Source organism: Manacus vitellinus, unplaced genomic scaffold (genome assembly GCF_001715985.3).
Source record: "Manacus vitellinus isolate BGI_N305 unplaced genomic scaffold, ASM171598v3 scaffold_13_pilon, whole genome shotgun sequence".
In the NCBI taxonomy this organism is placed as follows: Eukaryota; Metazoa; Chordata; class Aves; order Passeriformes; family Pipridae; genus Manacus; species Manacus vitellinus.
Genome location: NW_021938999.1, coordinates 18,080,097 through 18,102,225, shown reverse-complemented (window position 1 = coordinate 18,102,225; position 22,129 = coordinate 18,080,097). Strand labels below are relative to the sequence as shown.

The following is a 22,129-nucleotide window of genomic DNA, read 5'->3' as shown; positions in this document are numbered from 1 at the left end:
ACCAGGGTCCTTGGGGGAATGAAGTTCATCCTGAACAGTGTTTGACTTAGAAAAAAGCCCCTATCTCACAATGTTTGCATTATTAAAATGGCTTTTCCAAGAGGAATGTTGTATATGTGAAAGAAGAGGAGCACATCTTTGTTTCCAAGGCTGTTACCATACAAGAGTTGGATCCTGCTGAATGTTGAAGTCTTTCTTGTTGCGCAGGTCAAAGTTCCCTGTTGGAGAATATTCTTATCCCTCCCTTCTATGCAGGTGTATCTGTGTTTGCTGCCTTTCTGACTTTGAAGAAGGATTTCTTTATAAGTATACAGGTGTTGAACATTTGTCCAAGTATCAGGTATCATAAGAGACAGAATAGAAATCGCTCTAGGAAAAAAAATTATTTCCCATTTGCTTGAGCCACTTTTTTATCCCTGAGGTTGGATGTTGGTGGTATCCAAAAAGCATCAGCAGGTGTAGCAGTCTGTCTCTGAGCTTTCCAGGGCTGCCTCAGGGCTAAAGTACATGTCTCAACCAGGTCAGGGCAGGTGGCCTCTTGTAATTGTGTCCAGCTCCAGCCTGGAGCCAGAGAGAGAGAATTTAACTTGGCTCAATCTGTAATGAAACTTAAACCAGGTTACAGAGCCTCACCTGTGCTGAAGGTAAAGCCTCACTCAGCTGCCCAGTGACTGCAGCCTTTCAAGTGGCTGCAGCTTTGGGAAGAAGCTTTTGGTGTTTTGACTCCTGAGCTCCTTTGATACACACACGCTAAATTTGGGGCCTCCCGTAAACATAAACAATGTCAGAAAGTGTTCTCCACAAATGGGTCAGGGAAGGCAGGAGGCTGAAGGCACGTGGTAGTTTTAGCCCAGCAAGTTTTCAGTCCTGTTTGTGCCTCAGCAGAAAGCCCGTTCCAGCCCTCCTGAAGAAGCTCAAAGTGTCGTGTGACTGAGCCCACCAAGCTACAACTCCCAACCCTTCTTCAGCTGGCTGTGTGGTTGTTGTCATTCCAGAGCAGGAGCCCAGGGAAGCACAGCTCAAACGTGCTCCTGTGGTCTGGAGCTACAAGGGCAGGGCCTTGGAGCAGGAAGGCAGGGCTGTGACTGCTCAGCCCAGGGAGAGGAGCATCCCATTGATCCAGCCTGTCCAGATCCACCTTCCTCCCCTCCAGCACATCAGCACTCCTGCCCAACTTAGTGTGATCTGTGACCTCACTGAGGGTGCATTTGATCCCCTTGCCCAGATCATCTGTAAAGATACTGAACAGGGCTGGCCCTTACACTGATCCCTGGGGGACACGAAGAGACCAGGCACCAACTGGATGTGGCACCAGTCACCACCATCCCTAAAGACAATTCTTAACCCAGCTAAGAGTGCACCTCTCTAAGCCATGGGCTGCCAGAGAATTCCATGGGAGACAGTATCAAAGGCTTTGCTGAAGTCCAGGTAGACACATCCCCAGCCTTTCCCTCATCCACCAAGCGGGTCACCTTGTGATAGCAGGAGATCAGCTTGGTCAGGCAGGACCTGCCTGTCCCAAACCCAGGCTGGCTGGGCCTGATCCCCTGCTTGTCCTGCACATGCTGTACGATGGCACTTAGGGTGATCTGCTCCTTGACCTTTCCTGGCACCGAGGTCAGGCTGACAGGCCTGTAGTTCCCTGGATCCTCCTTCTGGCCCTTCCTGGAGGTGAGGGTCACATTTGCTAATTGGGACCTCCCTGCTGAGCCAAGATTGCTGGTAAATGATGGAAAGTGGCTCCAGCTCCCACAGCAACCTTGGGTGGATCCCATCAGTCCCCTGGACCTGTGTATGTATAAGTGCTATAGCAGCTCACTGACCATTTCCCCTTGGATTATGGGGGCTTCATTCTGCTCCCCATCCCTCTCTTCCAGCTCAGGAGGCTGATACCCAGAGAATAACTGGTCTTGCTATCATAGACTGAGGCTAAAAGGTCATTAAGTACCTCAACCTTTCCCTCATCCTTTGTCACTTGATTTCCTTCTGCATCCAGTAAAGGATGGAGATTCTCTTCAGCCCTCCTGTTGTTGCTGATGTATTTATAGAAACTTTTTCTTTTTGCTTTTATGGAGTAGCCAGATTAAGTTCTAGTTAAGCTTTAGCTCTGCATAACCTCACCACATCCTTGTAGTCCTCCTGAGTTACCTCCCTTTCTTCTGCAGGTCATACACTCTCCTTTTTGACCTGAGTTTCCCAGCCAAAGCTCCCTGTTCAGCCAGGCTGTGTACTTCCTTGGCTGCTCCTGCACCTTTAAAATTCATTCTTAAAACACATCCAGCCTTCCTGGACTCCTTTGCCCTTCAGGATTGCCTCCCAAGGGACTCTGTCACCCAGTTCATCCCCCTCCCCCTGCACTGGCTCTTGTTTTCAGGTAATCCCTGCACCATGGAGAGGCAAAGGCAGATGAGTCCATCCCAGCATTGACTCCCAAACTATAAATATCTTTTCCTCTGAGGTAAGGAGGGTCCGTAGACTGGATGGAGCCAAGCCCTTCCCAGGGAACACACCCTTTTTTTTTTTGTTTGTTTTGTTTTTGTTTGGTCTTTTTTCTTCCCCCCAGAACAGGGTTTCTCTTCCCATTTGAGGTGACTCCTCCCAGATGAGGAAATGCCTTCCCTGAAAAGCCGTGGGTGCATCCCTGACTACATCACCAAATGGTCAATGTGTTCTTACCTCAGGGGAACCGCAAGGAAAGATTATTTTTGTTAATGGGATTTTTCCACTGGGCCATAATTACCTGCTGCTACTTGCAACTGGCCACAAAAAAGAAAACCAGGAGAGGCTTCAGTACCTTCAGGATTAAACTGAACAGGCACAAGGATCGGTAGATAAACCAGCTGGCAAGCTTGAAGGAGCAACTCAGCTTCAATTTCTCTTGTTCATGGGTCTTTGCACCTGCCCCTGAGCTTTAATGAATGTTTCACAGTTTCACAATGAGCCCCAGGAACCACAAACTAATTCTGAGTGGTTCCCAAAGCTGCTGAGGCAATTCCTACCCAGGACCATTATTTTCTCCTCAGATGGGTGTCTCTGCCTCATAAAGAGATGCAGCTGCTGCAGTGTCCTCGCCTCAGGGGCAAACAAAGACCAACTGTTTTGGGTTTGAGAGTTTCCCCCCCATCATTAAAAAATAAAAAGTATGCTGACCATTTGAATTTAAAATAAAATTTTAATTTAAAATAAAATATTAAATCCTTTGCTTGACCACTGAGTAAGGGAGCAGCTCCAGGTCCCAAAGCCTGTGCTACAGCCACCCATAGGATGCTGTTGAGCTGCTGCCCAGGGTCTGTCATGGACTTTGGCTTTAGTCCTTCCACTGGCATTGCTGACCCAGGGCAGTGTCCCCACTGATCCTGCAGTGGTGTCACCTTGTCTGCCCTCTCAAACTCACCCTTCCCACCAGCTCGGCCCCTGCCACGTGCCACAGCGGTCACCTGAGCAGTGGAACTGCAGTGGGCAGGAGGAAATGGTTGTCTTGCCTTATCTCTCGTGGAATTCTCCTGGTTTGTTCACTGTCAGCCCCATGTGGAGCTCTGAGGCACCTGGAGCAGGTGGGGTTGGGAAGTGTGGCCAACCAGTGCCTTTCATCACATTGAAAGTGCCTCTCCCTTCCCAGAGTGCTGCTGTAGCAGAGGAGCCAGGACATCCTTCCGCTCCCTTTCCTGGTTTACAAACAGAAGATTACAGGAGTTCCTGGAAAAGCCTCTGACCCACAGACTAAGGACACGGGGCTGGGGTGGGCAAGGGATGCTTTGCCCAGAGAGCAGCCAGACCTGGGGGGAAGAGCAGCTTAGTGGTTACTGAGCATCACATTTCTCTTGGTGAGGTGATGCACAGAACCTCTCCCAGCTCTCCCAGTAAGAGCACATCCACCTCCCAGTGTCCCCGTGCTCCCTGCCAAAGCCCCGCAGGGACCCCAGGGCAGGTCCTTGAGCCGTGGCTTGTTCAGCCCAGGAGCGACTCAGCAGCTCAGTGCAGCTGTGAGACAGGGCCTGAGCCTCCCCCCCGAACCCGGGGAGCCACAAAGAGCTGCAGGGAGCCTTGGAGCCCCCAGCCCCTGCTGGGCACAGCCACACTCCTGCTCCATCACAGCACCCCCCTCTCACCGCTGACAGAGCCTTCCCGTGCAAGTCACCTCCCTGTCTGATTCAGCCTCGGAGCTCTCTGTTCTAACGGGATTGCTCATTTCCTCACCGGGCTGGGGAGGTCAAACTTCACCATCAAACCTTCGTGATGTGTTTTTTCCCAGCATTTCAAAGGAAGCTCTCAGCTCTCCCAGCTTCTGTTACTGCCAGCATCAGAAAACTGTGTAATTTTTTTATCTGTTCCCTGCTTGCTTATCCATTCCCACAAGGAAGGGCAAGGGCTGCATTTTCCAGCTGGGAAACAAGGGCAATGATGTTAAACCAAGGAAAAAGAGCAGAGATGAGCTTGACCTTTGGGTTTCCAGGCTGATGCATTAATCCTGAATCACCCTTCCTCTCCTACCACCACACCTACCACTTTGGTAGCATTAAATTATCTTGTCAGCCCAGGACAAAATTCATCAGCCTGGAAGCTCAGACTCACATGTGCCACGAGTTGTTCATACTCTGATTAACGAAGATAAGCCACCCCTTGTACTGATGCACAGAGGGCGGAATGACACCAGAAGGAAAACAGTAATTCCTACAAGCTGTCGTGGCAGGAGGGAGGTCATTTCTTCATATTTAAACATCTATTAGGAAACAGTTGTCAGCACATTTCTATTTCCAGTATCAAACCCTGCACAAGGGTAGAGGATCAACAGGGTCTTCAGGCTTCACGACACAAAACTTCATTACCATGGAACATTTCCTGCCTCCTAAATGGATTTTTGTTTGCCTGATTAGGTTTAATTTTTGTTTATGGCATGAGATTTCCAGTGCACTCCAGCCCAGGAAATGGGCACTGTGTGCCCAGCACAGCCATTCCTGGTGCATCCCATAATAAACCCCACGGCTCTGTGCCAAGAGCAGAGACTTTCCTCTGCAGTGTCACCCTGCAGGCAGCACTGAGGCTTCCTCTGAACCCCAAAGCTGCTCTGGTTTTACGTCAGGTAAAGCCTCACAGCCAGGAATAAACTCCTGGGTTCACAGGTGTGGGATTTGGGACCTGCCTGGATAATAAACCACAATTACACCTCTTGGGCATTACAGTAGGAGGGTTGGACTGTGTAAGTCCTGCTGCTGTATGCAACTGTACACTGGAGAAAAAAGTCTGCCACAGGAGGGATGAGGAACTGGTGCCTGCCTGGAACAGCTGGGCTGAATTCCCAGAGAGAAGTGGACTGAGCTGTGCCTTCCTCCCAGGAAAGGGCCCTTCCTGCCCTGAGCCCGAGGAGGAAACCGCAGTCCGCACCTCCACATGGAAAGCTGCTCAGAGCAGAGGTAATAGAAGCCAAAGCTGCCTCTCAGATCCCTCTCTCTACCTTTTTATATTCATTTCCATCGCTCCAGGGATGCAACTTCCAGCAAACTGTAGCAATTTAATAACCACTCACTGGATTAGCACAGTGGAGACCAAACCTCCCTCCAGGTGGGTTATGAAAGCCTTCCTGACTTGTTCAAGTCTTGCTTCCCAGGAGAGAACTTCTGATCTTTTGCTCACCATGAACAGATCTACCAGAGGGGGGTGTGTGAGTATATTTATAATATATACCCCATATATAATTTAAAAAATGGGATACTGGCACAGCAAGGAGGGCTCAGCAGAGGTGGTCACAGTCAGCCAGTCACTGCTCTTCCATGGCAGTGCTGTTTTCAACCAGGAGCTGCCCAAGGGGAAAGCCAAGGGTGCAGAATAGTAGAAAGGCTTGGGTTGGGAGGGACCTTGAAGAAGTAAATTCATGTCTATCTCCAAAATGAGGATATGTGGTTTGATTCAACCAAATTAACTAGAGAAGGGACTTTTATGGGACTAATTAGTGGCTGTAAATCCCAGGAGGTAGGAGCAGCAGGTGGGAAAACAGAGTCCTGAGCAGCCTCCTTGGGTACTTCAGTGACTGACACCAAAGGGATGGAGCAGAGTGTGCAGGCAGGTACCTACTGCAACCAGGGCACCCAAAATATGGCACCTCCTGCCTTTCTCCAGAGCTGGGAGGTACCTGGAGTGAGAGGAACATCACCAGCATCTAGGATCACTTCCAGGTCCCTCCTGTGAGCATTAGGGCTGTGAAACACATTAAGAGACTGTGACAGGGGTGTCCTTACCAAGGCAACCCTAAGGTAGAACCAAAATATTGCAAAAAACGGCCCCAAAACAATTAAGGGTGAAATAAAACAAAGTTTTCAAGCTCCTGGGCTTTCAAGTCTGACTTGTTCCCAGCAGGAAACGTCGCTCCCCTTTATCCCTCGCACAACAGAAACTTTTTGTCCTGCAGGTAAATGTCAAAGAACAAATAAACATCAGCAATATCTAAATGTCTGCCTTCTTTTTAAGTGTCTCAACCATTTTTTTTATTTGCCTGATGGCTTGGATCCAGGTAATGGAGGGAAGGAAGGAAGGAAGGAGGGAGAGAGGCTTTTTTACAGCACACTGTTCTTCTAACAAGGATCATAAACACCAAGTGTTTCAATGGCACAATCATAACCCGACAATAATAACTTAAAAGCAAAGTTTATAGTTCAAACAATACAAGTAAATATTTTGACATTTGCTCATTTGTTTGATTCTTGTTCAAATAGTTTCCAACTTGCAGTACACTGGGACCTCCTTAGGAGTGGCTGGAAAGAAACCTATTTATAGTGGAGTTCTGCAAAGAGAGAGCAAAGCGTCATCTCAGAGGAGCATCTTCAGCAGGGCAGAGCAGCTGAGGAAAACCTCAGTGTGGAACAAATTAGTGATGAAGCTCAAAGAGGGGGGAAAAATAAAGAAAAGATTGATGTATTTACCAGGGGGCAACAGCAGGCTCATGGCAACGTTATTGATGGATTAATTAGGAAAACATTCACTCTCCTGGCGAGGACGTGTGGTCCTAATACTACAGCACCACTTTTGGGGGATAACAGTAATTAGTGAGTTTGTTTACTCACTTTTTCATCTACTGACCTCCATTCACACCTCCCACCCCGCTGTGGTCCCACCAAGCTGCCCTTCCCAGCTGTGCCAGAGGGTTTTTGGGTCAAACACGCACGGATTGTTCATGGCTTGCCCTTGGCCCCGGTGCCGATGTGGATGAGCTGTCGGGGCTGGGAAAGTCGTGCTGCTGGCCCACAGAGCCCATCCAGGGCTGCTTCCCAAGTCAGCACTTCCCAAGCACTGCATTTACTTCAGTCAAACACATTCCATGTACAGCAGAGAGAGCTGTGTCAGCGAAGTGCCGGAGCTGGACACGGCAGCTCCTCACAGCTCCCGTGCCAAGGACACAATGACTGCCCTGCCGGAACAGGCAAATGGAAAATGCTGAGAATGTAAGGAAATCAGGCAGAGTCCTCGATACAGAGGTGGTTTTCTAAGCCTCAGTATACATAAATCTGCATTATGTGTGTGCTGTGGCATTGATGTGCTTGTATGCAGTATTTTTATGCACAACAGAAACAGCAGCACAACAAAATTCTTTCACTGAAGGCCTGGGAAGTTGAAATTATAGCAAGTCTGGAAACTCAGCAATTCATGAAAAGAAACAAAAAAGACTTACCTTTCCTTTTTTTGTCCCATTACATCACTGCAGGTAAAGAGACATCTGATAGCAGCTGGGGTTCAAGGTGTTGCCTGCAAGTACTGACATTCCTGGACCAGTTTCCAGTTTCGGAGCTTCCCAGCCACCTTGGCTCCATCCCAGAGCAAGGGCTAACACAGCACCTCAGCTCCAACAGGCTTTCAAATGATGTGCCATAAATCATAGAATGGTTTGGGTTAGAAGGGACCTTAAAGATCATCTCATTCCATCCCCTGCCATGGGCAGGGACACCTTTCCCCAGACCAGGTTGCTCCAAGCCCCGTCCAACCTGGTCTTGAACACTTCCAGGGATGGGGCAGCCACAGCTTCTCTGGGCAACCTGTGCCAGTGTCTCACCACCCTCACAGGAAATAATTTCTTCCCTACATCCAACCTAAACCTACTTTCTTCCAGTTCCAAACCACTGCCCCTTGTCCTGTCACTACAGACCCTGCTAAGGAGTCTCTCTCTTTAAGCCCCTTCTAAGTATTGAAAGGCTGCTCCAAGTCTCCCTGAAGCCTTCTCTTCTCCAGGCAGAACCACTCCAGCTCTCAAGGCTTTCCTCACAGGAGAGTTGCTCCAGCCTCTGGGATGCCCTCAGGGCCATCTTGTCAGGTTCCCATGGACTTACACATGGTTCAGGTTCCTCAGATGGTCAAGAACTTGTCTCCTACAATGGGAAGGACTTAATTCCCCCAGTCCCTGCCTGGAGCTTTAGGGGCTTGAGAGGTGTGGGAAGAGAAATTTCCATGGAAAACTGTTGAATACTTTGTGTCTGTCAGCGAGGCAGCTCGAGGAGCCTCATGTCAGTGAAGACACAACTCCAGGGCCTGACTCGAGTCCAAATTCTTTCCACAGAACGATAACTGGGATCTTTTACGCAATCAAGGACATAATTTCTCCTTCACCTACATATGTTTTCCCAGACTTAACTCCTTCCATGCAGGCTCAGGAACTCTGCTGCAGAAATGCTCTTGGCAAGAGCACCTTCCAGCACCATCCCAGGAGAACTGCTCCCCAAGGAACATCCTCTGCCCCATCAGACGGTGCCACAGGCGGAACTTGGGATGATTTCCCCAGGGCCCTGGTGCACCTGTGGGTCACTGCACTGGGGGGAAAGAGAAGCAATGACATTAAACATGATTTCATTAATTAAAATAAACATCCTGCAGCAACATCCACAGACAACAGACACTGACCAAAGTATAGGTTATTCCTCTATTCCTGCATTAATCCCAGGCTGCAAACCCCATTGTTTTAATTAAACACTCCTTAAAGGAAGACAAAGGATTCCAATGACACGAGAGGGAGCCACGCAATCCCTGCAGCAACAACCTGCACGTGGATCAAGAGGTGAAACTGCTCTTCCTTATATTTAATATAAATCAACCCTCTTTTAGTTTAAACCATCAGCCTTTGTCCTTTGCAACAGGCCCTGCTGAAGGGTCTGTCCTCGTGTGCTCAACCCTGACTGTTTCACTCACAGTTGTCTTCGAGGTTTTATTCAGCATGTGAGAATAATTAATTTTAAAATTGAACTTCAAAAGGTTTCACTGAATTGTTTTTTGATTTCAGTCTGAAGTCAAGGAAATCCCCAGCTGACCACAAACTATTTTTAGCGAATAATTTTATAAAGGTATTCCCATTGATCCCAATTCCATCCAAGGCATTGGATCGACACAAAAAGAACAGAGCTAATGTTTCATTTTTATGCAGTTCTTCAATCTGGATAAATTAAATGCTTTTGAAACTAAGCAGCATGTTGAGAAAAGGAAGTTGACTTTAGTTTGAACCACAATTAGATGCTTAATTTGCTATTAGGGATTCATAGGCATTGTTCAGCAGGAAAGTGCAAATTGGATTTGACCAGTGGATATGGTCACACTGGTGTAGGAGACATTCCTGGAGGAGCTCAGAGTTACAAATGTGATTAATAAACATACCCATGGATTTCATGTGAAAAAAACCGATATGAAAACCATCACATAACACTTGAATCAAAGACCTGGAATTCCCATCCAAACCAGAGCCCAGGACAGACCACAAACCCTTCCAAACATCATTCCCAAAGAACAAAGTCAATGTCACGAGACAGACACAACTCTAAATTACAACACTTTATTGCAGCATTGGCAAAGGTCAGATTTCTGAAGCTGGTGAAGATCGGGCGGCATTTCTGTATGAAATGTTACAACTTTACAAGTCTCTTCCTACATGCAGAAACCAAAACCAGTGGTAAAAAGGATTTCAAAAGAGCTAGAAAAAAGAATTAGTAGTAACATACAGATGAGCTCCTTAACTCCATGAACTACCTCTACCTGAAAGCAAACAAAACCCTATGCTAATAAATAACAGATTGTCAGAAACAGACCAAGAAACCTCATTTCTACTTAGAAAAAAATAAAAATTCTACTTGTTTCCAGACTTAAATCTCTTTTTTTAACTTTTTTTGTTGGTTTCAATAGACACAGAGGCTTATCAACCCATGAAGATCAACAAGGTATTTGGATCCACTCCTTGACATCCTCCTGTTATGCTGACTGGCACGTTTTGGTTTTCAATGATACATACAATGGGCTCAACTATATCCCTGTCCTTAGGCTGGTGTCAGGCTGTTCCAAGCAGTACGAGTCAACACCCCGTGTTCATCAACTTCACTTTCTATTTTAGACCCCAACAGACATTTTACCTCCTTGGCTCTGCAGTTTTCACCCCTCCCCACCCCCTTTCTTGCTCATCTGGCAGCAAAAGGCTCTTCCTCAACCCAAACCGTCCTCGCTGAGGACTGGTTGATAAGTTATCCCACTCGTCAGGGTTTCCTTTTGGATTCTGCTGTTGGCTCTACGTGTTCCTACTGTAGGTTTGCAGCCCCCAAAGAACATCCTTCCAACACCAAGTGCTCCATTTGGAGAGAACGGAACTGGCGGCGAGTTCGGAGCTTTGTTTTCCCGCACGCGGAGCTGCCAAAGGCCTTTCCCGTTCCAGTGTCGTCCGTCTGACCTTCCGGCCGATCTCTGCCTTCACCGAGCTGGCCAAGTTCACCTCCTCATCCTCGGACTTCTGCTCCCAGGAGAAGATTAACCCTCAACGCGGTTCCCATAACAAAAAGCTTTTTTGGGGGGGTGGGGAGGGAGAGGGGAGGCTGCTCTTTCTGCCCCACGGCCCCAGCCTGTCCCAGGTTTCTGAACGCTCTAGACTGACATGCTGAGATGTGTCCACTGCTCTCGTTTAATCGCTGGAGGACTCCACAACACCAGAGATACAGGACCTAATGAAATGACACCGGCTGCTGGATCAACGTCTCCTGCAGGGAGAGGAAACAGTTCAGTGTGAGAGCACCAAAACCCACCAGAAGCACCTGCCAGTCACTCTGATATCCCTTCACCCTCTAACGTAGGGTGCATATTTCTGTTTTCTGCACAAACATTTCAAAAGGCCACATCACCCAAAAGGAGGTGGATAACCTGTATCTTACCCTCCTGGATGAGCTGCTAAACTGTCGAAGCTGAGCTGTGAATTTGTTAAAAAACAAGTTATTTTGAACAGTTTTCACCTTTCTGTGCAGCTTCTTAATACCTGGAAGTACTGCAGGAATGTTACAGAGGGATTTTTACAGGCAAATAATCAGTTAGAACCTTTTTAGAGTCGGCAGTTGTATTAAAATCTTTCATTGTCCCCCATTCACCTCTACCCACAAGAAGTCACCTCTATTTCTCTTAACAACAACTGCCAGTTACTGTACCTGGGCTGGTTTTCAGCTCATTTCTAGACTACAAATTAATAATACACAGCAAGTAAAACTTCAACATTTACAAACCTCCAGGGTGACACACACAGATCTTTTACCATGTAAACACAACAGTTCATGTTTCTTTACACCAGTGCATAAACCTCCAGTGCTTGTTGAACAGTCCTTTCACCCAAACCAGTTTTTTACTGAAAGTCTTGCAAGAAAAATGTTGCAGGGATGTTAAGTAGACATAGTAACTCCTGCATTTCTTGTACCAGATGAAGCTTTCACACTAATCCTGTATTTGTATGTGCTGTTTTGCTTTGATATCCAATATTTGTGTGCTTTATTTAAACACACTGTGTATTTTTGCCAGGAAGTCCTGAGTCAGTGCCTCACTAGAACTCACTGCAGAACTGCTTCTATTATTTGGTTTTAAGTACCTTTTAGTGTTAAAATAATGTCACATTCCAAATCTTTGTGGCACACTGGGTATCAGGAACACTGGCTGTGTGGTTTCAATAGAAAGGACCCTTAATTAATTTTGGTAGTTTTAGTAGACCTGAGATCTCACTTGCAGAATGCTACAACTGAGAAGAAACTTCAAACATCATTGAATTGCAGGATCATGCTTTTACCTCTCCATTTCCCATTAAAAAGTAATTCTACTGCTGATGGGGAGGGAAGGAGAAGGGCTGGGGGTGGCTGCACGTGTCTAATTTTGTACAAATGCCTCTCACCCAAAGCAGCAGCTGCCAGGACACGCTGGTGGCAGGTCAGTGTTTCAGTGGTTACAGAAAGGGGCTGCTGCCAAAAATCTTGGTAGTGATTTTTCCCAAACCAGGTATTTCACACTTCTGTCTGAACTAGTTAAACTTGATCCAAAGCTGTTCTTTGGCAAGGTCAGACTTAGCACACAGCTGTAACTGAAAACATCTTAAGCTCTGTGTACAAAAGGACTCAATTTTTTGCAATCTCTCCTCCCTCCACTTCCCTTCCTGCTACTGACAGAGTTATTAATTTGTATAAAAATCACACAGTCAGCTCCTCACTCCACTAAGCATTAGCACTGCCCACATACTCTATGGGGTAGAGAAACACACAGAACCACTCTGACCAAACCATGGCTGGAGCAGAAAATGGAACCCCTGAGAACAGACACAAACATCACACCACAGATTCACTGCCCTGGGAACTTGGGAGAGCTCAGCCAGCAAGACATCACAGTTTAAACTGAGAAGTGCCCAGGAGAACATCAATAATCAAGCCCTTTCTGCACGTTGCTGACATCACAAGAGTCATCTTTTTCTTATCATGAGAGACCTTTGAAGTTAAGATTTCACACTTCTCCCTAATCCCCTTGTGTCCTCCAATCCCAAAGCTCTCTGCATTTCTGCAGTACCTTACTTCTTCATAAATTCCTTCACAAACTTCCTTCTCCCAACACCTCCTCTGCCATCACTCACTGCTTTGCTTCTCGTGAATAATCTCAGCTTTGATGCTCTTTGTTCTTTCTCCCCTAATCACATTAACCAAAACCAGGAACATGAAATAGAAAATGCCAAGGTGTCCATGGAATTTCCCAACAAATCTCAGTTCTAAATTTCTGTACTGTGAAGATCACAAATTCAAATAACCCACAAATGCTGGACTCACCTAAGTTAGAGAATCTTAAGAATATGAAATCACTTGCACAGGTTATCTGTTCATCAAAAATAAAATGCTCTGACAAAGTCAAGTCACAGCCATGGTGTGCAGAGTGGGCTGGGAGCTGGAAGGTGTTTTGGGGATTGGTATTTGGTTTCCAGAGGGCCACAAGACTGCAGGGAGTTTTGTTTGCTTGTTGTTGTTCTTACTTATATTGAAAGAACTCTTTTAAAAACAGACTCTTTATGAATGCATATGGCTAATAAACACAATTTTGCCTTCCTTCCCCTCTAAACTACAGTTGTGACCAGGTCTCTCTCCACCTTTTCTGTCTGGCTCAGACTCACACTGATATCTGCAAATGCAGGTTTGGAGCCAAGCCCCTGCTCCCATATCCCACCCTGGACTTTCCTCCCATAAAACAGCTGAAAAGGAGGGTTGGAATTTCTCAGCTGTGTTTAAAAGGCCCATCTCAGTAAGAACTGAATTCAAAGTTTCATTACATAGTATTGGTCAGTGCATCAACTGTATGACAGGTGATGTATGAGATGTGTTTGTCCAGTAGCTGAAGTAGGAAATCATGTTAAATTCCCATTTTTCCTTATTACCTGTACTCTGATTTTTCAGCATTAATGCAATATTATATGATGGGAATATTTAGCTAATAAAATCCCAGCATCCTGTTATTACTGTTATGCTCCATTTTTCTTTATTAAATGGGTTAAAGAGAAATAAGAGTCAGAAGCAAACAGGAGACCTAAAATCACCACTTAACTTGAATATCATTTAGTTTCCAGCTTACACCTGCATCTCCAGAGGGATTCTGGACATAGGCAGGCCCCTCTTTACTATACTTTCAAAGCAACAGTGAATTTTAAAGTTACTGCTTTTAATAAGGAGAGATTTAATGAGATAAAACTCCTTGGTAAGTCCTGCTTCTCTACAGTCAAATTCCTCACAGTAATTATTTTTTTCTTTCTTGGTAATCAATGTTTTTAAATACATTTTATATAACGTGGTTATTTTAATTTCACTTTAAAAATCAAGCCACTTAATGGATCTCAATCCTCTTCAAACAAAGGAAATCCACTTTTTTTGAAGTGAGAGTCTGTTCATAACTGTAAAAGTGTATTTTCATGATAAACCCATCACCAAAAAAAAAATTACTTGAGTAAATATTGTGTTTCCTGAAGGTACCAGTTTAACAGCCCAACAAATGCTACAGAACTGGAGGCAAGAGAGAAAATTATTGCCTTCCCCATGCTGCTGAAGCAAAGCAAGGAACCCTACTTTTAATGGAGTCACAGTAAATTATCTTACACGATTAGCAGGTCTCAAAACCTGAGGCAATTCCACACAAACAGCAATACACTCCAATTTTTGATCCAGCCTTTTGCACATACTAAATAATAAGAAATCTGACAGAACCTGTAAATCTCACTGCATTCACTTCAATATAGAAAAAAGGCACTAACAGATGACAAATAAAGTGAACACTGCAGAAGATTTCTCTCTTGGTTTTTTTTAAATATATAGAGTTAATTGCTTAGCGAGATCCAGTCCTTCAAGGCCAAAACCAAAATAGAACCTGAGGCTGCCTTAATTTCTGAAATCAACTGTTCCAATAGGTATATTTGGATTTAACTTTCTAAAAGGTGTTTGAAACACGGTGCTTAGGATGTGTTTAGCAACACAAAAGCAAAGGTAAAAACAACCAATTGATTTCTCTACTCTGAACTCCCTGAAATGCAAGAAAGGCCTCATCCCTACCTTGGCTGTGGGAACCCGTCAGCCTGTACACTGGAATCAACCAAAATTTACTTGCTCAGATTATCCCTAATCTCAGGAAATTTAAAATAAAAAACTGCACTCCTTAAGGACAGCAAGTTTTAGTTATTGTTTTAGTTATTGTTGCAAGAAAATAACATCCCAGTTGTCTTCAAATACAAAGAAGCAGCAACACAACACAGCTCACTTATGTAAGTGGTAACATCTGTATTACACGAGTTGGTTCTGCCATGTAGGGATGTGAAACCTGCTGCAAACAGATATTAAAATTTACAGCCCAGTTCCTATTTGCTGCCAGCAAGATACTCCAGTGTCCTCAGAATCCACAGGGTAACTTAACTAAAACATGAGGGTGGTGTGGGCAGAGACTGCAGTGCACCAGGCAAAGGCAGAAGACAATCTTCAATATATCCTATAAATCAGAAACCCTAAAATGGAGGTAACTATCTATGCCAGTGGGAAGCCACTGGTGGACCCACAGCCTCCAGTAAATAAATCTCTGCTTAAATACCTTTCAGCTGGAGTTAGGAAAAGTAACATTCCCTCACTGCAGGCTGAGATGGTTCAGCTGAGGCAGAGCACTGCAGAACCCAACAAATAAAAGATACCTGCTGAAACAAACTTCCTGCTCTCTGTTCTAAGGAGCTCATGGATTAAAAGGAACAAAGAGCAAATTACATAATATAAAACTACATCAGAATTGGAAGTATGTGGCACAGCTATTTGAACAGGCAAATGCTACTCAAACTGGACAATGTCTGACCTACTTCACAACGAAGTCCTGAATTATATTTTCCCCAGAACATCTGAAAACAAAAAGTTTTCTAAAGAACTGCATTTAAAAGAAATCTACAAATATCACATCTACTGGTCTGGCTGCTGTATTCAAAGAAGAACTGCTGTGTGCTCCTCATGCAGGTTCAAGGCCTTTGGGAAAGATGACAAAGAAGAGAAGATTGCACAGTTATTTATGAAACACCTGCAAGTATTGTGGCAATTCAGTGTAACTGAACAGTCTGTATTTCTAGGACAGCATTAGGCCACAGTGGTATGAAAAAACTAAATGGAAAGTACTGCTCATTTTATTGAGTTATATCTGGTTCACTTCTAAAAAGCATTTCTTTTAAATTGCAATCTCTTTAAAAAAAAAGGTGGTGGGTTTTTCTTGTACAAACAGTATCTGTATGGGGTCTCAGAGGAGTGAGTGATCATCAGGACACTATAAAATGACTATAAATGTGCACCATGAAGTTGGCAATGCTGCTGTAACACAGGATCAACACATAGATTAACCTATTTGAAGTTTACAAAGACAGAACTATTAGCAGGTAAACTGTCCCTTCCCAGTTGCTGCTCCCATCCATCCACCTCCAAAATGAACTTAAAAAGAAAGGAGAAACATGAAAGCAAGTCTGTGTTTCACCTGAAACTCCGTCTATTCAAATTTGGGCTGCAGGGTTAATTTAATGGTTTATTTGCAAGCTTACTCCGAGTGAGAAAAGCCACTCTGAGATACATTAAAGCCTCAGAACAACTATTAGGCAATCTGGAGTGATTCTTTTTGTGTTAATGCTGGTTTTGGTACACTCTTGCACACCATAAACTGAAAGTTCTCCTCCCCCCTCCCATTTTAACTATATTTACTTTCCATTCAGGGTATCAAATACAGAGGAATAGCTGTCAAATTCCCCAAAGAGAAAGAGCATAATGGGAATTTCTCGAGATACTCAAAAATACCCTCTCCCCCCTCTCACCAAGAAAGCAGACTTGCATCTTTTCCCCTACAAAAAGAGGCTCAGATTCTACCAATCATTTCACAACTGAAAAATGATCCTCTGGCTTCCAAACCTCTGTCAGGGAGGTATTTGCAGACACATCCAAACCTCTGTCAAGGAGGTATTCACAGACACTGTGTTGGAAGCACTAAACACTGCTCAGTTTTTTAACAGAATGCTTCAGAATGGAAACAACAACCAATCCACTCGACCACACAGATCATTATCTGTTTCAATTATGAAGGTAATTACTTGCCTAGAACCAGAATTACCACATTTAAAGGAAGATTGTCCTACCTCCCACCGGTTTTAAAGATTAGATCAGCATTAGGTGCTCCCTTCGGATGCTGGTAACGAGGCCGCCGCTCCCGATTAGTGTTTGCTGGAGCCGGACGCTGTGCCAGAGACTGCAGCATTTCTGGAATTGCAGGCAGAGGGAAGTTAAGTACATTTTCTATGCATCTTTTTACAGAGGAATTTACAAGCACATTTCACTGACATTTAGTAAAAGAGACCTTACTTACACTTTGTTATAGAGTTAACACTCCTCAAGTTATTCCACCAGAGATAATTAAAAGTAGTTACTAAATTAAATCGACGGCTTTGACAAACTCAAACTACCCGGCAATATGAACCTGCATTTCCAGGTGTTCCTACAGAAGGAACCGCCGGGAATGGGTTTAATCACAGGTGCTTAAGAAAGGGCCTGTGACCTTTTCTCTCTAAACACATCAGCCAGCACTTTCTCCATCGATGATCAGGGACAAAGACTCACAGCGGCATGAGGGGCCTTCCACACTGAACCTCCCTGAAATAGTAACAAGTGGACAGCGCTGCTGCCAATTAAAGACTCAGCAAGAAACCCGTCCTAAAATTAGGCTTTTCAAGTCAGGTATTTAAGTCTGAGCTTGGCATAATTGGATCCTTTCCTAGGGAAGGCAGGCACCTGAAGAAGGTGACTCAGCTGACCTACATTGCACCAGCTGTCCCATGGATGGAGTTTTTCCACTTTATCACCAGGAGGAAGAATCTGGTCTGTGCATAGAGCAGCCACACTCTCCAGTTTAGCCCTGGACAGCCAAGTTTTAGGCAGTTTAAGCCAGAGAAGTATTGTATTTAGGGGTTTAGTAAAACTTAATTTCTAACACTGCATTTCCATTTTTAACGATAAAAAATGCCTCTTTACCAGGCTCAGTTAATGGTTATCAAGTGGCCAATACAATTACAAACACATCCCAGGAACCACCACATAACCCCTGCCCATATGTTGGTGCACCTAATGGAAAGTATCCCAACAGTCCACCTGTGCAAGGATCTACATTACTCAGCAAACAGACAGATGGGATAAATGAAGGGGAAAAGTGGAATAAGCTGTTAAACAGATTATGTTTGAAAGTCTGCTCTGTCTGGTTCTCTAATCTCTGGTAATCTCATTGGAGACACACACCCATCATCTGCTCCACAAACACACTTCCACTGCTCTCCCTGAATTGCACAAGGCAAAACGAGAGGCTCTGAGGAGGTTCTCTCACTATTCATGGAATGCAGGGGAAGCTCTCAGTGAGTTATCCACCCCATCTTCCATTAACCGGGGAACTGCGACTGATTTAAAGCCCAGTATTGGTGTGAACAGCCAAGAGCTTTGTATTCATACTCTGTGTTGTGTTCAACACCTGGCAAAGGCAAAGAAAGCCACTGAACACACTGACAGTCCTTGTTTGTAAACATCAGGAAACAGCTCCTTCCAAACGCTCCTGTGTGCCAGGAGAGATCTCCAGGGCAATGAGGAGACTCGGGAAGGAAATCAGAGCAGATGAGGGTACCCTGCCAGCCAGGTGCTGGAAGCAGGGAATGAGCAAGTACAGGCATGTCTGTATTGGGGGAAAGGAAGTATCAGGGTTTGTGAGGAGTCAGTAAGTGGGAAGGTCATTCCTGGAGAAGGGAACAGAAGGCAGAGATGGCAGGGAAGCACAGTGTGTCATCCAGGCTGAAGGCACATCACTGAACCTCTTTGGTTTTACTGAAGTAAAAAATAACCTACACAGAAAAGTACCAGTCTAAACTAGAGAGCCACCCAGTTCCCATTATTTCTTTAAATTAAAATAATGTTTGTAATACAATAAACTTTGCTGAAGCATCACATCATTATCTGATACTACTTTGAAGTGCACTGGTGAATCTCCATCTCTTAGCTGCCCTGTGCAGATGAAAAAACACAAGTGTTATGTACAAACATTGGGACAACCCCCAGGCATTCTGCCAGAAATGGAGATTTCTTCCTCCTCTGGTAACTTCAAAGCTTGAAACAGAAATTTAAACCCAACTCTTTCTTTGAATGGGTAAGTACCTACTTGTTACAGACAAGCTGACTCTTCAAAAGTAACAATCAACTGCTCAAAATCTAAATAAAAAGTAATTCAAAAGGAATGTAATTTGGTCTGTTTAATTTAACCTGATTAAAAGGTCCTCTTTAGTTTGGTTTTACTCTGTATATTACCCAGGTTAATAAGATGAACCAACAGCTGTTTTAAAAAGGGATGTCAATTGTGGAAAACGCTTTTTTCTTCTACATTGATTTTCCTCCTATGCTTTATACACCTAGAAAACCCATGAGAAAATGATAAAAAAAAATTTGTCTATTACTGGTTATCAATTTGTATCATTGTCTGATTTTGTCCAACAGAAATTAATCACTGTGTTCCTTTTTTGGATAAGAAGCACAACTACTCACAATAAAACCCCTGACCAAACAGATTCATTTTAAAGATATCAACAAAGTCATACAACAGGGCATAAAACCCAAATGCCTTGACCAATAAAACTATCAGAAGTATCTAATGACAAAAAACACACAAAAAAGTCCAAGAAAAGCACTTAAATGGACAATTCTGGAGTCTATTCTTACTCTTGCATTTTCATAAGTGGGCTTTATAGAAGCAGCTTGTCTCAGAAAAGCAGTTTTAAGCTAATTACCATGTTTAACACTAAGAATATATCAGAGCTCTGTAGACACTCTGGAATATACTCCCTTTTACAAGTTTAGTTCTGGTACTATCAAAGTTCTGCAAGTGGTGCTGGATTCCATAGTGTTTGTACAATCAGACCTGCTTTAATTTAGTTATTTCCCATTTCTTGATGAACAACGACCTTTCACTAAACACCTTAAATGAGATTTCCTCCTAATTAACTACTTATACTGTGATTGCCACCAGATTGCAACATCTTCACAAAAAAACCCCCAAAAAAACAAAACAGAGCAAGAATTTTGGAGATGTTCAATGGAAGTGTGAACATAAGAGCTGAATATCACCAGTTCTACTGGTCTGGCTTTGGTTACTATCTGTGTAGATCAAAGGAAGTTGAATCTGAAATAAAAACAACCCAAAACAAACCACCCAGCACATCAAATGCACTGGTTTAGGGACTGCATGATCTGCTGTATTAGCTGTTTGCTCCAGTCTGTCCAAGTTCCAAAATGCCTGACTTGCATATCTTCAAAAAACAAATTAGACCATGTCATTTGTATGAAACTTTCATTTTGTTAATATATTCTGATGCTCCAGATTTGAGTACTCTTAGAACTTTTACAATATGAAGCTGAGGAGACAGTTTGTATTTCTCAAGTGAAGGTCACCTCAGTATTTGCAAGTTACAGCAAGACTAATGAAGGGTCTAAATACTATTACTATCTAAAATACCTATTAATAGCTTAAAAATAGAGTTTAAGTTGCACAGAATTCATTCATCTTGTATTCAACTCAATTGTCTTGCAGCAAACATCAGATTAATTTTGTGATATCTTATTTTTAAAGAAACAATCTCAGTTCTTGCCCTTTCCCAAAAATAAATGGAAATTCTGAAATTTGAGGCCCACTTGAAACTCCCTTTCATGGAATAGCTATAAAGACTTCTTCAAGTACAAAGACCAGGGAGTAAACAAGGAATGACTGAAACCAAAATACAGGTTTCCCCAAGTACTGCAGATCAATGTTCAGAACTTCAGCTGCTAATCATCATCATACATGACATTTTCTGCAGATCCATGAAAGTTGCCCTGAAAAGGAAAATTAAATCCTTGCTGATTTTCTTACCCTGGTAGTCCTCCTGTTCCTGCCGTTCATTGATATCCAAAGTGAGCTTTTTCATCCTCATCCTCTCCTCCTGTTCCGCCTGCTGCTGGTTCCAGTGGTTTGCCGCCAGTTGGGAAGACATCGGCACATTTAGGATCTTAAACTGCAAATGAAAACAAGCTTTTAAATACACATCAGGGAAAAACACACCACAAACCCATCCAAAATACTGAGAGATTACAGTTACTGTAGTTACTGTGGTACTTTCTACAGCAGCTTCTCCTGCAAAGTGTGTTGTTCGTTGGTTTGCTTTGAAGCTCTACTTCACGTAAAGCAGTAGGAGAACATGGAGAACATTCAGACCTCCCAAAGACACAGAAAACAAGCAAAAAAGGCTGAGGCCAAAAGCTATTGGACAGAGTATCCATGGGAGCAAAGGGGACTGCCTTTCCCCAGGAAGGCACAGCCACATGCTTTATTTCTGATCTTCACACCAGCCAATGTGCCCAAGAGAGAATTACACTGCTCTTGAGATGAAAACACCTCAGCTGGCTCACAAAGATGCATCTCCCTCCCCAGGTCTCTTCCCTCCCAAGAGATGAAGCCCCCCCAGCAGAATTCCTGTTACTATCCCTTGTGATGAAATCTTCCAAGCATTTTAGGTATCTGCTGACATTCCTTGGCCAGTACTTTTCTTTTTATGGATAATTCTGGCTCCTCAGTGCTTCTTATTAGTCTGGAGACAGCTGTGGTGTCAAATTTAATCTTTTCTCTTCCTCATCCACACTATACATTCAACACCTTATCTGATTTGCCCTAAGGTACATCAGGTAACCCTGACACTCCTACAGAAGGACCCTCTCTCTGGAAATTCAGATGAGATTTTCAGAGAGGTATAAGGAAGGTGTTTTCTTTTCCCCCAAACTCAGAAAATCCAAGTTGTTATTTCCACAGATTTTATTTCTTTTTTACAATTGTTCCCAAACAGAGAAGTGATTATTAATCTTATTTGCAACTGAAACAAAAACTCTCAGAAAACCCTTAATGCTAAAGTCTGAGAACATATTTATAATAATTTTATTCCCTCCTTCAACTGCATGTCCATTAGAAATAAATATTTCTGTGCTTTAAGAAGGGAAATGCATTTAAAGATAATAATACTCAATATTTCATGAACTACTCTGAATCCTGCTGCTTGTTCTCATCATGGGAGATCTATTTCCACAGAAATAGAAACAAATTCCTGAGTGTTCTTTTCCTTTACACTGTCAAAAGCTGCAGATGGAAAGATACATCATCAAAACCTGTGCTGAGAAGGTTTAGAGTAAACCCAGAATCTTCAGTGCCTGTGGTTAGTACTTAATGCAATAATCACTAAGCAATCTCAAGGTATCTCAGATAGCAGTGCCCAACTACCAGAAGGCAAGTGATGAGTGTG

General features: G+C 43.9%; 1 protein-coding gene across 2 annotated transcripts in view; it reads right to left on the bottom strand.

Moving 5' to 3' along the window:
• Positions 1 to 9,783: 9,783 nt before the first annotated feature.
• Positions 9,784 to 22,129, bottom strand: part of UPF2 (UPF2 regulator of nonsense mediated mRNA decay) — a 50,190-nt gene continuing 37,844 nt past the window's right edge. Inside the window, exons 19-21 of one of the 2 annotated variants that reach the window (XM_029958087.1) lie at positions 20,713 to 20,854; positions 16,919 to 17,039; positions 9,784 to 10,985 (exon numbers count right to left, since the gene is read on the bottom strand). In XM_029958087.1, the coding sequence (XP_029813947.1) occupies positions 10,976 to 10,985; positions 16,919 to 17,039; positions 20,713 to 20,854 (273 nt within the window). In that variant the 3' untranslated portion in view covers positions 9,784 to 10,975. Of the gene's footprint in view, positions 10,986 to 16,914; positions 17,040 to 20,712; positions 20,855 to 22,129 lie in introns of those variants that run through there. The other variant, XM_008926182.3, reaches the window with a different exon arrangement.